This window comes from Drosophila obscura, unplaced genomic scaffold (genome assembly GCF_018151105.1).
Source record: "Drosophila obscura isolate BZ-5 IFL unplaced genomic scaffold, ASM1815110v1 contig_17, whole genome shotgun sequence".
Lineage (NCBI taxonomy): Eukaryota > Metazoa > Arthropoda > Insecta > Diptera > Drosophilidae > Drosophila > Drosophila obscura.
The window spans coordinates 2005523-2022106 of record NW_024542757.1 but is presented as its reverse complement, the minus strand read 5'-3'; the positions used below and the strand labels follow the sequence as shown (position 1 = coordinate 2022106).

The window sequence follows — 16584 nt, the reverse complement described above, 5'->3', positions numbered from 1 at the left end:
CAGCAAACACCTCTTTTACCAGCACACACCTTTATTGGGGGCACATTTTTTTGGGTCTCCGGGCAAAGTGAATTTCCCCCGACTTTAAAGCTAAAAAATTTAAACAGAACGCTCTATCCCCGAAATAGACATCAAAGCGTAAAAATACAAACAAAAATCGATGTGGAGCGCGTCGAAGCAGGGGAAGCGGATGATAGATCATGGATAGAGGAGACAGTAGCGAGGAGACAGGTAACGGGATGGGATGGCCATGGATATCTATTTGCGTGTCACTCTCGCTCCAGTTGAGGCAGAGCTCGTACAGATTTTGAGGGCTTCAGTGAGCACGGGAAGCCTTTGGCTTGGGAACGGGAATCGCCGCAGACGGGCAGCCACGGGTTAATAGTGAGACAAAAGACCCAACAAAATTGCTCCGAGCTCCATCCAAACTAGGATTACACATATACATACGCATACGTATGTATGTATGTACGTGCATATATCCATATGGTATATATCCGTAGAATGAGAGCTGCATCCATATTGTTGGCTCTGCTCTTCGGGCGGCAGCTGTGTGCGCAATTAATAGATTTTTAATGGCAGGAACAGCAGCAGCCATGGCCACTCCCTTTCCTCTGTCTATCCTTCTGTCTGTGTGTCTGCCAATTGCCACGACCCCGCCCCTTCATACACTTGACATCCCTACCTCGTGGTGTTGGTATCCCTCGAGGGCTGCGTGTTTGATTAACCGGAAGATAAACACGCAAAAGGAAGCTGTGAACAAAAGCCTCAGAGTGGGAGAGAGAACGAGGCAGAGACAGGAACAAATTGAACTCTGCTAAAGCTTCATCGCCATCATTATTTAATTTGGTTTCAAGATAAACTATATACAGGATATATATTCGGTATATATACCATGGAAGCCGAAGATTTATGACCACATCATTTAGGGTGGGGGACGGGCACTAATTATCCGCATACCGAACACGTGCTGAAAGGCCAACAGAAAGAGAGAGAGAGAGGGAGAAAGATGGATGCCTACTTCGCTCGGAGATACAAAACTTTACACTGAACGGAAAAACTTTTCAATTTCTACTATTGCAGCAGAAAAAGGGAAAGGAAAATCCTATAAATCAAATTGCTAATATGAAATTACTGCCAGAGATGGTCAGAATTTTACTTGCTCGTATTCGAATGTATTCGAATGTTCCTGGGGGATGTGTGCGGTTGTGATTTTTGCAAAACATCGACTGAAACTGACATTGCTGACGTCAGCTGAAAAATTGCAGCCAACAAATCGCATGACGGAGGAAGAAATAAAATAAAATAAAAAGAAAAGAAAAGAAACGGAAGATAAAAATAAACCAAGAAAGAATGTTGCAACACGCACGCAGACCCCCTCCCAAAGGAATGTTGACGCACACGCAAATAAAAGGAATAGGGAGGAAAATCCAAAGGAATCCACAAACGTAAGGTTATGGATATGACAGGACACGCAATTGATGGGTGGGGTGCCCACACTCACCTTCTCCATCCTGGGAGTTGATGCTCTGCTGATCATCCTGACTGTGATCCTGATTGGCCGGGGCCGGACGATTGGCCTGCAGCTTATTGAAATAATCAGCGGCATAGTCGATCACATCTGGGGGCTGCTCCACCAAATACGCAATGGAGAACTGCAAAAGGACCTCCTTCAGCTCCTCGGGCACTTGGATACGCCGACTCGAATCGCTCGACATATTTGTGTATTTTTTTTTTGCTCTGTTTGCTGTTGGTTTGAAAAAGAGATATACACATACATGAGTTTTAATTGTTGTAATTTCCATTTAAATAATTTATAAATTATTCCGTGAGAACTCGTGAATTTTCGCAAATTTAATTCACTTTAAATACAGTTTCCATGGAAATGTGGAAATGGCAACCGCTGAACATGGGTTGTGGGCAATAATCCATCGTCTGCCAAACGAAGATTACAATATGCCAAGAGATTGTGGTCCCTCCACAGCCACACACTTCATTACCATAGAACTCTGAACTCTGTCGCCATCTCTCCTGCCACCTGCAAGCACATGAACTGCAATCAAACACCCAGCCCCCGAAAATTCGCCGGAGACTTCAATGCAGTCGCCATTGACGACGATGGTGGGGGGGTGGCTCGTTGGCGATATGTGGGAAGGTTAACCCGCCGATGTCTGTCGGTCATTTAGATGCAAATTACCCCCAGCCGTGATCCCAAGCCCTGCTCTATAGCTCCTCCCGCCGCCCTCTCCACAACCACATGTTGTCGCCCATCAGACATCACAGACATCAGGCATTACCCATCGTCGTTCCACAGCCCCATAGTCCCATCGCCACAGCGCCCCATCGCTTCGCGTCAGCTCATGATTCAACATTGCACAATTTTAGATTTTGGTCTTGTTCGTCGTTCGTCGAAAAGCGACAGACGTGAGATTCATGTTAAATTTTTGTCGTTATCGGTGGGTTGTGTACCCCACAAAAACAAGTTGCAACCAATAATAATTTACGAGTAATTCACTTTTATACTTTTATTCTTTTTTTCATTTTCTTTCTCTTTTTTGCTTTGTTTTTTTTTGGTATAGAAATTTGAATTTGGTTGCATATGGTCGCTTGTTTTCCCAGTAAATGAGTAGTCGGAGGGGTGGAGAGGGTATATAGGGTCATTTGAACAGAAAAGATATGCGAAATATGTGGATCTCACATACATACATATGTACGTGTGGAGTTGTATCTGATTAAAGCTAATCTCCGAATCTGAATTTTCTATCGTTTCTCTCTGATTGAATGAATGCTTCTTGATTGCTATTTTAATTCTGTAACCCAAAGATTATACAAAATCACAGAATTAATATTCCTGTCTATGCTTAAGTGGCTGTTCCCACATTCCAGCCATTTTGTTATTCATTTTTCAACATTTTCATTTTTGGAAATCAACAAACAACTTAATTTTTCGAAGAAGCAGCATTAATATTTATAAGTTTCCTGCAAATATGCGTAATTATGTAAATTGCATATTGAGTACAAGGCGCTTCCAGGGCGCTCTGTGGGTGTTCCGTGGCCGGGTGGAGTTTTTTTCCAGCTCAAGAAGTACATATCCCCGCTCTCGCCGCTCGCCTGCCACGACAACCGCCTCTACCTCAACAATTGCCCGCAACATTTCATTTGTCGTAATTTGTAAATTAATTTCTGGCCCCAGCAGCAGACGCAACGGTGGCTCTGTTGTGGCAGTGGAAAGAATGGGGTTGGGTTTAAGGCTCCAGGATATTGGTCCTGCTGTTGGTATATTGTTTTTGTGTGCAAAGTTTTTCAATTAACTTCATTAATATTCAACTTTGGGCTACAGCTAAAGGCCTGGCGGAATAAATAAATATTTAAAACTAATATAAAGGTTGCTGCGTATCCTCTGGAAACGCTCTGGCATCGTATCGGTATCTGTAAGATGCTTTCTATCTCTCTGTGTCTCTGTCTGCTCTCTCGATTCCACTTAAGTACCACCTCTGGCCACTGCCACTCTGCCTCTCTGCCTCTCTGCCACTCTGCCACTGGCACTGATTGGTCGATGGTCGAGTAGTCATAGCTCTGGGCATTGTCTGGCAGCCATTTAGACATGCAATTAGAGTGGGTCAAGGTGGTTCACTCAACGCAATGCACAGCAATGCAACGCAATGCAGCGTAAACGCAAAACGCCACTGCACAAAGCAGCTATAAATAGCCGCCATGCCTCTCAAGTAATGGGAGTCTGAATGTCTGAATGTCTGCCAGTGTCTACGCTTTGCATCTCCATCTCCTGCCCCTGTCTACGACCAAGCCACTGCATCCCCTTGAGGACACAACACTATGATGGTGGCAAAAGAGAAAAAGTGTAAACCAAAAAAAAAAAGATAAGAAAATAAAAATGAAAGAAAAAGTTAAACCATTTTCATTTCCTCACAATTTCCGCAGCAGCCGGAGAGCCCAGCCCGTAGCAAGCGGAAGGTAAAGGTGCACATCTATAGATGTAACGTATACTTAAAGCATACAAAAATGTATATATGTATGCTATGTATATTCTCAGCGGTAAGGAAACTTGACTCTGGCATACAAATAGTTGCAGGTTTCCTTTAGAAATTGCACATATACTCGTATATTAGTTCTCCTTTGAATGAAATGTAATTCATTTCACGCAAAAGTTCTGTTTTAAGGATTCATACAGAAATACAGATTGCAGAATCTCTATAATATATAATATTATTATTGCTACAGATAGCCCGCTGTTAGCAAAGGGAAAATTCACGAATATAGAACTTCTCCCTCAGCAAATACAGGAATTCAAAACCATTTTCTAGTAACTGCTGCCTGCTGTTTCCTGTCGACTGTTTCCGCCAGAATTTTCTCTAATATTCGCATCCCCATTCGCATTTTCATTCTCATTGTCATGCACATTTCAAAAATAAAATTCCATGGTACGAGTATTATTTGGTTTCAGTTTCTGCAAGGCTTGCCCATCCATTGGCCGGCCAGCATCATAGCCATAACCTACCATTATGCCCCATCATCAGCATCGTGGCTCAACCCATAATCATCAGCAGCCGTGAAACGCTTTTACGAGGATGGGATTAAACCAAACTAATTTTTACCCTCCATGCCATTTGAGGGAAAAGCTCACCGCAATATAGCCCCAGGATGGAGCCAGAGCATCCCATGGACTGCCATTAAAATGATTATCTCTTCATTGTCCCTGTGGGTGTGTGGGTGTGGGGTGGGTGTTGGGTACACTAAGTAGTGCAGCTATGACTCCCATTTTAATGTCATTTTTACTGCAGCTCTGCAGCAGGTGGCACGCCCACCCGTCACGTACAGCACCACCCACCACAGTCCCAGGCATAGCTGTGGTGCACAAAACATTCTTTGGAGCTTCCGCTTGATGGCAAGTTATTTGCCTGGAAACTTTGGTATTTCATAACCATTCCGATTCAGTTATCGTCCATTTATTGCCAATGGTAACCGCTTTAGGAACTCTATAAATTAATGTTCTCTCTCTCTCTCTCACTATCTTTGCGCAACATTTCCTCAATCCCATATCAAATGACAAAATCATCTTAAGACCTTGAGTCTTGAGCGTTAAAACCAAACACAAAAGACCATATGACACGACACAAACAGAGAACGAAATGAAGGAGCAACTGATGCTGCTACTGCTGCTGTTGCTGTTGCTGTTTTGGAAACCTGTTTCCATGATTCTTCACCAGAATCTGCTCCTAATTGCGAGTCAGTGACAAAAAATTTGTTTTGGAAGGCAGGGGCGATGTTATCAAATTACGTCAACAGTTCAGAAATGGGGGAAATGGGACACCTGTGCGAGGGTTTTGTCTAAAAAAAATTAACTTCATTAAGGAAGGGCCGCCCCACATGCGTGTGTAACATCTAAAATTTGATGGCCTTTTGCGGGTGTAGCAGCCCTCACTCCCGTTCAACAGTTGGAAGGCCTTAAACAAAGGAAAAACTTGTACTTGAAGCGACCTAATTATTATGTATGCCCCATGTCCATATCATTGTCATTGACACAGAGAGAGAGACAGAGTGACAGACAGAGGTAGAGAGGCAGACAGCACTATACACACACACACACACATCGAACCTCACTTGACCTCCCACACACACACAAACACCCTTCTCATGCTCCTCCAACTATGTATTCTATTGGAATGGGGTTAAGTGCCAGCGGCAAAAGCCAAATGACAGAACTCTGCATGGCAAAAAGATTTCCAAGAATAATCGTTGAGAAATAAATTGCGAGACAAGGCCAGCACCAGGGCTCAAGTGCAGTGCCATTGTGGTTGTCCCCGTCCTCGTCCCTGTCGCTGTAGCCATTGTTGCCTCTGCCCCTGAAAGAGTGTCCTGTCACACACATATGTTTATAAATATGTATGTATGTTTGTACGTGCACTCGTATTGCATATGCAAAGTGGTTAGACGCACAAGAACGAGCAAATAAAAATCCAATTATGATGCAATTCCTGCACAAAGGATCAGAACGCGTGAATGGGGGGGGGGGGAGGAGGAGACACTCTGATAAATGTGAATCCAGGATGATCATTCATACGAGGAATATTGATGATAAATGCATGCATAAATATTATAGTTTCAAGGCAAGCAAACCAAAGTGAAACTGAGAGAACAAATTGTATCTGTGGTCATGATTAAATCGTTCTATAGTTCTCTCTCTGTCTCTGTCTGTCTACATATCTCTCGTTCTTTTCTTGTTCAAGCTTGTTATGTGAGCGGCGCTTCCGCATCACGCATCACCATCTATGTACATGCATATCTGTTTTCGTCCCTAACTTTTCTTACTCCTTCTTATTATATTTCCAGTTATCTGGTTCACCTCATTCCACGCCCATTCACTCCCCAGCTTATATTTCGCTTAGCCATTTCGTTCTCCTCTCATGTAATTTCTACACTTAAAAGTTCTCCATGTACCCGCTGGCATGTCCCCAATGCTACCTGGTGTCATGTCCGGGCTGTCTATATGCTCTCCTGGAATGTTTTTCTCTTCCGGTCAGTGCATCAAACTGGCAGCTCAAGAAGGAGGAGGGGTGGAGAGGGAAATATGTAAGATGTCTGGCCCTGCGAACAGGGCACTTAATATTCGTTGGCATTTCAGTTCCGGTCTCCGCCACCCACTGAAATGCTTTCACAGCGGGGGCGGGCAGGGGAGGGGAGGTATTACGAAGGATATGTGCATATGTATATGTTTCTGCTTATTGTGACAACAAAATATCGCATCCACATCAAAGCAATTTCAGGGCATACTTCAGGGCGCCGCCGGCACTTGAGCTCAAAACGCGCCACATGATGAGGCAAAGAGCAGCAACAGAGAAAGAGATACAGAGAGAGGGAGAGACAGAGACAGAGATAGAGATAGAGAGCGAGAGCGAGGTTCAGTACTTTTGGGTCGTTTCCTCTATATGCCAGTTATATATGTACATATATATGTTTGTACATACAGTCCCGCGAGTCTTTGAGGCAAATTTCACTTCGTCACGCAACTTTAATGGCAAAAATTCGTATTTGTTTCTGTAGTATAGGAGCTGTCCTGGCAGGACCTTTCGCATCTCTCGGGGGGTAAGGTGTTGTGTTGTGTTGCCTCTTGTGACGTTCAAGTTAAAAAGGTTATCAGCTTGAAAATGTTGCCGCCTGATGCCTGCTGCCTGCTGCTTGGGTATTGATTTATTAACGCTCAACGGAACACATGTCGTATGCGTAATGAGAGGCAGGCGGGGCAGGCGAGGGCGAGGGCGGTGGCACGCTAAGCAGCAGCAGCAAAAGAAGGTGTTCTGCTGGATACGGTATGCTGACTCACCACACATATTCCAAATGCCCTTTGTTATAAAGGATATTTGTGTGTATGTATATTCTCTGCCAGTTCATGAATGTATATGTATGTATGTATGTATGTACGTACAATGGAAATGGAACGCTTAAAGCTGTCAAAAGGAATTTAACAGGCCACGCGAACTGTTGAAACGAAATTTTCAAGGGAAAATACATTTACGCGTTTATATGTATATATATACACATACACACACACACACACACACTACATGTATAACGCCTTTCGTTTTCAATTTTAAATCAGTTTTGAGGAGGTGGAGTTGTCTGTAAGACAACGACTTGCCTGTTAACCTTTGACATCTGCCCCTGCCCCTGTCTCCCTGCCTGACTGACTGACTGCCAATTCCATTCTGTTCTGTCGCCTTTTTGCGGTTCTCTGGCTATGAATTTCTCCGTCTGCAGCCGATTCAATTACTTTTTAATCAATTGGATTTGAAGAAGATGCGCACATGCCAAGAAACGAACGAAACGAACGAAACGATGCACATCAAAAGGTTTATCTGGGCAGGCCCCCATTTCGAATGTCTGAGAGGATACTGGATAAGAGACAATGCTCTCCAGAGACCAGACTAGAGCAGAGACCAGTGGCTCAGTCCTTTGCTAAATCATCTCTGTGGCTAAGATGGGACTCAGTCTTTAATTTCATTCGATAAATCATTAACAAATGTCTGTGGCTGGTTACAATTAAAACAACATTCAGTTGAAATGGGTTTTGAGTTGAGATTCTCGCAGGAGGAAGCCGCAAGTGTAGGATAAGGCCACAGGACTTATCAAGGACTAATCTGCAGCGCCACTGTTAATGCTCATTCATCTCTCAGGCTCTCAGGCTGGCAGGCTGGCAGGCTCTTGTCTCTTAACTGTTGGCTATAAATAGTTAAAAGCCAACAAATATTCCTAAGGCGAGGCCTCTCCCACGCACAATCTCAAGGGCATCCAGCAATTATTTTAGCCAGGATGATACTGACTGCTGGATGGATGGTTAAATTGATGTCCATTAGCGTTAAATTAGAGAGCAATTATGTATCTTACTCTCTCCACCTCTCTCTCTCTCTCACTCTCTCTCTCTACAGATGCTCAGATACAGATACGCTTTAAAGGTGGAAGCAGCAGCAGTAGAAACAGCTACCCCACCGGATACATAAAAAGCAAAATGGTGTACAGTGCCAACAGGGCATTGAAGAACATCTTATGACTCTCCCTCTGCGTTTCTTTCTGTGACATATTCCACTGTATCTTAATTGTCGTTCTCTACGCGGATGTTGCTTGTATTTGTATCTGTGTGTGTGTGTGTGTGTCCTGTGCAGCTGTATCCACCCCGAAACAGCAATTGCGATTATGTGTTGTAACAAAACGTTTATCTACATTTGTTGGCCCTCCCCCCACCTCTAAATACCACCCGATTCGTGCCATGAAAATGCTTCCATTTGTTGCTGCTGCCTGTGCCTGTGCCTGTCGTTTTCTCAGTTTAATTTTAAACACGATTACCCTCCACCTCCCCCCCACCCCCGGGAAAAGCTCCTGGCAACCCACCTCCCCTCCGCGTCGAACATTGCCAAAATTTGTTGCGCGTGGCAGGTTTTAAACGGCGCGTGCTCAAAGGCAAACACAAGCCCCACCAAATAAAAAAAAGTAACACAGAAAAAAACTAATGGAAATAAAAATTCCCCCATACCACCACCCACGAAACAAAAACAAAGGGAAAAACGAGTAAGAGTACACCCCAAACTGTGAGTTTTTCGGCAATTAACAACATGGCAGTAGAGATAAAAACAACAGCAGAAGCTGAAGCAAAAGCAAAAACTACAGAACGGCAGTGGCAGCAGTAACGAGAGTGTTACAGTCGGTTTAGCGCATTGATTGCCAGTCATTGCCGGTGGGGGGTCCAATGGCAAGACAATAGCCTAAAAGGCCAAAACGGGGATTACAGCCAGAAGCAGCAGCAGAAGCCAGCATTGAATCGAATGGTTCGTGTTGGCTATGAATGTTACCAATTGGGTGCCTGTCTTTTGATAATTAAAACTGTTTTGTTGCAACATTATTACCAACAAAGTTAGGGCTTGTTTGTTTATTAGAACTTAATTCTTTATTTATATGAACACTTCAGCTGCTGGGGCTTTTGGCCGGCTAAAATTTTTTTTTAGAAAATTATGTCAACTATCTTATGAAGTTATCGAAGTTAGGGATCGCAAAGATATAAGGATTATTCCCTTAGATTCATTTTGTTGGTTTCTATTCGAAATATTCCATTAAAAAGTTCAAGGTACAAAAAGCATGCACAATTTTGTCTTTATCTATTTAAAGTCCACACACATTTGAACAATACACCTGCTCCTTGGGATACAGAGCGCTCAGAAGGCTTTCAGAAACCCACAAAAATTAAAACTCGTTTCCTTAACTTCCATAAGCAGTCGATTTGGCCACAGACAGGACTTAATCGAAGTGTTTATTGATGCAGATATACCATGAGTTCTATTGAAAGGAGGATTATTGCCTCTGTCCTGAATTCAAATGCATTCTAATGACCCCTTACCTCGTTAACATCAATAGCAGACACGGCAACAGCAACTATAAGCTAAGCATCAATACGAATTAATGGCCCAACAAACCACCACATCCACATACATATCTACATGTATGTATGTGTGTGAGAGCTGCAAATCGATGCCTGTGTCCATGTGGCATCCATATATTTCGCAATTAAGGTAGCATACATTAAAGGGACTCCATGAACGGACAACCAACGTGATGCCGAGCCCCATGGCAAATGGAAATGCAAATGGAAATGTCAATTGCATGAAGTTATGTATGTACAATATATGCAAACATGTGGATAAGTAATGCAATTACCACCCAAAAACGTACTTCATTGAGACTTCAAAACAAGACAATCAAAGTCAGAGAATAGCAGCTATTTCTATTCCTATTCCTATTCCACTATTTAAAGATAAACATATAACAACACATACATGTTTGCATTCTTGTTAAGCAGGTCGCCGTCTATAGCTGCTATACCTGCAGTTGTAACTGTAGCTATACTTGTTCTGGATAATTATGCAAAAAGCTGCAATGTTTTGTGCCTTGAACAAAAAATGGCAGACAACAGACGGAGAAAACAAGGCGGCAACGTCCTTTGGTGTTGCCCTTTCGCATGTGGGTTAATGTGCAAAATGTGCTAAACAAATGCAAATTTTGTGCTTCAGTTTTCGGCTTGGCCCAGCCGTTGGTTGGACTTGATAAACAGCATGGGGGTCTTGCCATTGTCGCCGTCGCCGTTGCCACCGACATGGCCTCCACCATTCTACCATTCTATCACTTTTGCATTTTACGTTCAACATTCACTTGGCATTTATGCAAATTACTTTTTCCTTTCCCCCCTATCCTGTGGCTCGTTGCGGCTCCCACTGCACTGCCAACTGCATTGGAAATCACTTAGCCAAGGGGATAATGACGACGAGGACCGACTAACGAGAGTACGAAGGACTCATGTCCATATGCCAAAGTGGCAGTGGAGCCGCAGGAGTGCTGCGAGTGGACTCAATAAGCTGGCCAACCGCCCCAAGGCTGCCACTGACATCGAGTGTCCTTTAAATCAGCTTGATTTGCACTATCAACGGCGATCAGTGGCCGACAAAAATAACTAAATTATTCCAACCAAAACAAAAACATCACAAAATAAAAAAAAAAAAACTATGCCAATTCATAAGGCTGTGAACGTGTGGGGGCTGTCAAGGCAGGAAACAACAACTGCATAAAAAGTGTCGCTGCAAAAACAGAGAGAGAACTGATTTAGGCTATGGGATACCCACTATTCAGCATTAGATATAATTGGAATGGAAGGAAAAAAAAAACCAAAAAAACAGTCTTAAAATGTACCCGAACAGTATGATTTGATTATAGATTGATGGAGTGGTAAAAAAAGTGGTAAATCGGTCCCTGCAGCACCTCAGCCACTAAATTTGAAACATCTCTATTTTAGTCTCTTCATTCAGCGCATCTGCTTTCCAATATTCCAGCACACCTCCATCAAGTTTACGGGCGTAAAGGGTATGGGAAACGGAAAAACAGAAAGTATGACAATCATTTGAAACGGTCGAGTGACATTTGTCGTGCGATAAATAAATGTGAGGCCATTTAGACGACGGCAACAGCAACAGCAACGGCAACGGCAAACGACAGCAGCGTGCCCCAAGTACGAATACGAATACCGATACGAGTACAAATAAGTAAATGCATATTTAGATATTCAAATTGTTTTGAAATTCTCGCACTTTTATGCCAAGTACTGTAAATTTATGGGGCCTGACTTTTACCGGGAGGAAAACCCCTCACTAGAAAATATATATTTATACAAGGCATGCCCATGCCCCGCAAATGAGCAAACGGACTAACAAAAGGAACGATTAGACACGACACAAGCACACACACTATTCAACATTGACAAATGGCTCAAATTAACTGCATAATTAGCATTGTTTTCAAATGCGAAAATTGCTCAACAATTATTTAAATGTCCGAAAAATTCTGTTCAAATATATTCAATTGATGTTTGCCGATTTCATTTGAAAACTCAATTAAATGTCTATTAAAAAAGTGTGGAAAAATGTTTGGCAAATTAACGCATTAAGCTCTTTAAATTAATTTCATGTATTATTCATTTATCCACTCTATTCCACACGATAGAAACTAGAAGAAAAAAAATTAAAAAGCCACAAAGTATTTAATACAATTTAAATGCATTTAAAAATCATGAAAATAATTGTTGGCGGCTTTAAACGACTTTTAATCTAATGAGAGGTGTGTAAAAATAACAGAAATTATTAAAAATGAAAGGAAAATTAAGAAAAACCAACGTATACCCATTCAGAAACATTCGAAGTACTTTTTTAAGTAAAGTTCAATCTGAATTTCAATGGAAAAGTTTATCTTTCGTTTCGATCCCGCGCGGTACACTTTTGACCACCACAACAATGGCTCAGAGTTCACAAAAGAAATATTGTTCAAATATATTTATACAAATATCTGAATAAATATATACATACGAGTATATGAATATATATATTGCCATACATAAAAAACTGCTTGCCTGCTGCTCTCTCATAAAAGTCCAAGCGAAATGGGAGCAGAAGCGACAACTTATGTTTATTTATGGGTTGCATATGCTATGCATCTGTATCTGGTTGGAGAGGAGAGAATGTTGCATATGCAGTATACATACATATGTACATACATGCATATATCCAGAGGACACATACACACACATAGAAAAGCGCAACATGTAGCAGGGACTATGGATTGCCGACGGCAGGAGACACAAACTTTTCGACCTCTCTCGTCCTCCTTCTCCTCCTTTTTCCACGGGAAATATTAAATTTACTTGGCACTTTTTACGTGTACGTTTTTCCAGCCAAAAGAATGTTGGCTTTTTGGCCACATTACACGTGGCAGACTTTGACAACTTTTTTTGTTTTTTTTGGGTAGAAACCCAGCGTTAGGGCCTAACCCCCCGCTCTCCACCCAAGAAACTTTCTCATTGCGCAATGAAGGAGAAATGTAGAAGGAGAGAGATGGAAGTGTCAGAAATAGAAGGTTTTACAGTGACCCCATAAATTTAAGAGAATTTAAGACTCACTTTAACGCACGTTCGGTCGCATGCCGCATGTCGTAACATTTTAAGCCGCTTGACAATGAATCAAAGTTCTTGAACCCTTTCTCAAAAAGGGACAAACGAACCGAAAGCAAAGACACAGCATACAAAAAGTTGAGAAAAAGAAAACACAGTGGTGCTGGTGTGGGGGACGGAAGCAGACACAACAATAGAAGGGAAATACACATATATAAAGAAGGAGAGTGAATAAACTTAAACAAATAATCTTAAACAAACAAAAGAGCAAAATGAATTTACGCACACAAAAATAAAAATAAAATAAACCCAAAGGCATCCTTATAATATTATCAAAGAACTAATAAAAATATTATTTTTTTTACTAAAATACTTACAAAGGATACAGACAACAGACAGCAGGATATACATAGCATATGCAGGAGTATGAGTTCCATTCGATTAAATAATAAAAACAGATTTTGCATCTCTGATGAATAAATAAGAGTACATAATTCGTAATTAAATTGCCTGCAACGATGTTTGGGGCCGAGTCGAGTGCACACGATTCTCCTCTCAAGCTGCCAAGGGAATCAAATTAAGTTTTGGGCCCCAAAGTCGAGTCGAGTTGAGTCGAGGAGGAGCCTTCAAGATGAAGAGCTCTCCACACGAAATTTGCTTAGCAAACTTGCTCCAGACAGACAACCCTTAAAATATCAATTAGGATGTAGGAGTAGGTTGTTGTCCATGTGTATGGGCGGTGATAGACAGAAAAATTCCATGGAAAAGGTCACTCAAAATGGGTTTCCTTTTTACCACAGAGACATTCACTAAAATTCCTCTTGAAATTATCAAAAATATTAAATAGCAGTGATCTTTAATTAATTAATTAAAGCAACACAAACAAAGATTCATTGATCTCTCGGGTGCTATTTTTACTGTGGATCTAAAAATGTGCACAATCGATTAGCACGGTAGTTAGCAGAGTTCTGTGAATGTTTTATCGAGAGGGTGCTCTCTGTTACATCTGGCAACGCTTGCTCCCAGTGACCGCAAGCAGTAACACAACTGTACTTGCTTCATATTTTACGACATTAAACGCCCACACCACACCACACAAACACAAACACAAAACACTTTTTGTAATAAATGAATTTTAATTCCGTGAAAAATCGAAAATATCTGGCATTACCCAACTTTGAAAGAGACAAGCCATAAGTTAACCTTATATGTACATACTCGTAAGTACATATGTATGTATGTACATTTGTAGCCAAGTGTAATTATTATATTCGTAACAAACGTTGACTCAAAATAGATTACACACTCGCTACGTGGGCTATTAGAAGTAATTTACTCTTCTTATGGTGTGTCGTTTTCGTGTCCGTGTGTGGGCCGCTCTGTTGACCACACTTCTAATAAGACAAGGGTAAACAGTAGCAACAACTACAAGCGACAGGGGAACAGGGCACCACCCACTACACCATCGCCTGCGTTTGTGGCTCCAATTGACGTCACGCTTCTTGACTTTTGATGTTTGCCTGTGGGCAAACACAACAAAGCTCAGCCATGGGGCCTTGGGGCAGCAGAGAGCCAACGCCAAGGGAGAAAATTGTTAAATCGATTAAAGTCAAAGTTTTGTCAGCGCCATAAAGCGAGTGGAGTGGATGCATGATGAGTGCGTGTGTGGAAGGAGACGGAATCCAGAACTCAAACCCAAACACCCAGCCACAGCAACCACCAGATAATGTTCCTTGGCCATCAGTCAGTCAATCAGGGCACCTCGTCATCCACATTCTGTTCTCCCTTACACATTTCACTCAGACCCGAACCCAAACACCCCCCTCCCAAAAATGTACGACTATAAAAAGCAAAGTTTTGCAATCAACAAAAAGTTAAAAGTTGCCATCACACTAGAAAAGTTTTTCTAATTAGTGGAGACCATTTGCACTGCCAGGAGCACAGTTGCTGGGATGTACATAGATTGGTATTGGGACAACGCAGGTGTCATCAGGGCCTGCCGCACACCCCACAGCCAGGTGGCAAGGCGTCATCGAATCAGAACTAGAACTCATTTTGCATATACACAATACGTATATATACGTACATATGTACATATATATGTATATATGGCGATAAGCCAAGTCTTTAGATATAACCAAGTCAACAGGCAAATGCGTCAGTCTGCTTATCAGCCCAACTGGAGATTTATGATTGAGACAGACCCTAGACGATAGAAGCGACTCACTGGGTCACTTTTAATGAATATCTTTCCTTCTCTCTTTCTCCTCTTTTTATGTCTGCTGACATACACAAAAAATATACAATATGTGTGCACAGATACTTTATGTATTTGTACATACATATGTACACATGTATGTGTATCCAGCGCGTGGGCTGTTTTTTCCATTTTCCATCTGAGATGCAGACAAAATGCTGTGCATATTAAAATAAAAAAGACAAAGAAATTTACGAGTTTCGCACAAAGAAAATGCCCCACAAAAAAAATCACAATTTACGACTAATAAACTGTGTAGAAAAGAAAAAGAAAATGAAAATGAGAGCAGAATTATTCACTTTTGTCTGGTCGGGCAACCAGAGCCGTCACCACAGCCACAGGCAACAGCCGCAGCGCCACAGTGCCATACGGGTCTCAAGGGGTGACATCTCTTGGCATATTGACAGTCGACAGTCGACACACCACTCGACAAGAGAATCCCCCCCTAAAGGCAAACACCCAGAACTGAATCAAATGGGATAAATAGCATGCCCTGTCAATGGTATTGTAAGTTAATTGGCTTTGGTTCTCCAACTTTATTGACTAGCGCCAGTCCAGTCCAGTGCTGTCCGACACTTAATCTATTTTCGATTCTCTGTCAACTAATAATAGTTCGCGCCCTCACGTGCCACAGGAGCTTATCGGGAGGGCCTCCAACTTTATCGTTTATTTAATATACGTATACACTATATAGAGGGCAGAAGTAAAACTCAATCAAGATAAGTTTACACACAGAAAGATGGGAATGAGTGAGAAAGAGAGAGACCAAATGACAGAGCTAAGGGAAAACTTTCATCGGAGGCATCAAAGCCAAATGCGGTTGCCCTTCCTAATTAGTTCGAAAGGATCTTAACCAAAAGCAGCAGCAAAGCAGCAGAGCAACAGAGCAACAGCATCAAAACAAACTAAAAGAAAACTTTCCAAGTTTGTTGCTCAGGAAGCGTACTCTCCAGTACACATGGCAAGTAAATCCCATTTGGCATACAAACGAAACAAGATTGCCCCCAAAAGTTGACATTTGGCTTTGCATTTGAATTAATTTTAAGTACAAAATCCTATACAGCAGCGTAGATTTCGATGGGGACTCAAAGTTATCAGGAAAAGATGGGCTACAGATGGTACCCAAAGTTTCAAATTGTATTACTTGTAGCTTAATTTATACTCAACTACAGAAATAATCAATCCACACAAAATTGGTACAGTTGGAAGTCAAAACAGTGATTCTAAGACGATTTTAATTAAATGGATTCAAATAAAATGAAACGAGAAATCAAGATATTATTAAGAGATAACTATTTTTGAAGAAGATTCCCTCTGGTATAGGTACATACATCTG

At 41.8% G+C, this 16584-nt stretch overlaps 1 protein-coding gene across 3 annotated transcripts in view; it reads right to left on the bottom strand.

The window, feature by feature from the left end:
- The window catches only part of LOC111075354 (cAMP-dependent protein kinase type II regulatory subunit), a 29019-nt gene that overhangs the window by 7505 nt on the left and 4930 nt on the right, over nucleotides 1–16584 (bottom strand). For all 3 annotated transcript variants that reach the window (XM_041592124.1, XM_041592125.1, XM_041592126.1), the window contains one exon: nucleotides 1505–1747. In XM_041592124.1, the coding sequence (XP_041448058.1) occupies nucleotides 1505–1718 (214 nt within the window). In that variant the 5' untranslated portion in view covers nucleotides 1719–1747. The remainder of the gene's footprint in view (nucleotides 1–1504; nucleotides 1748–16584) is intronic.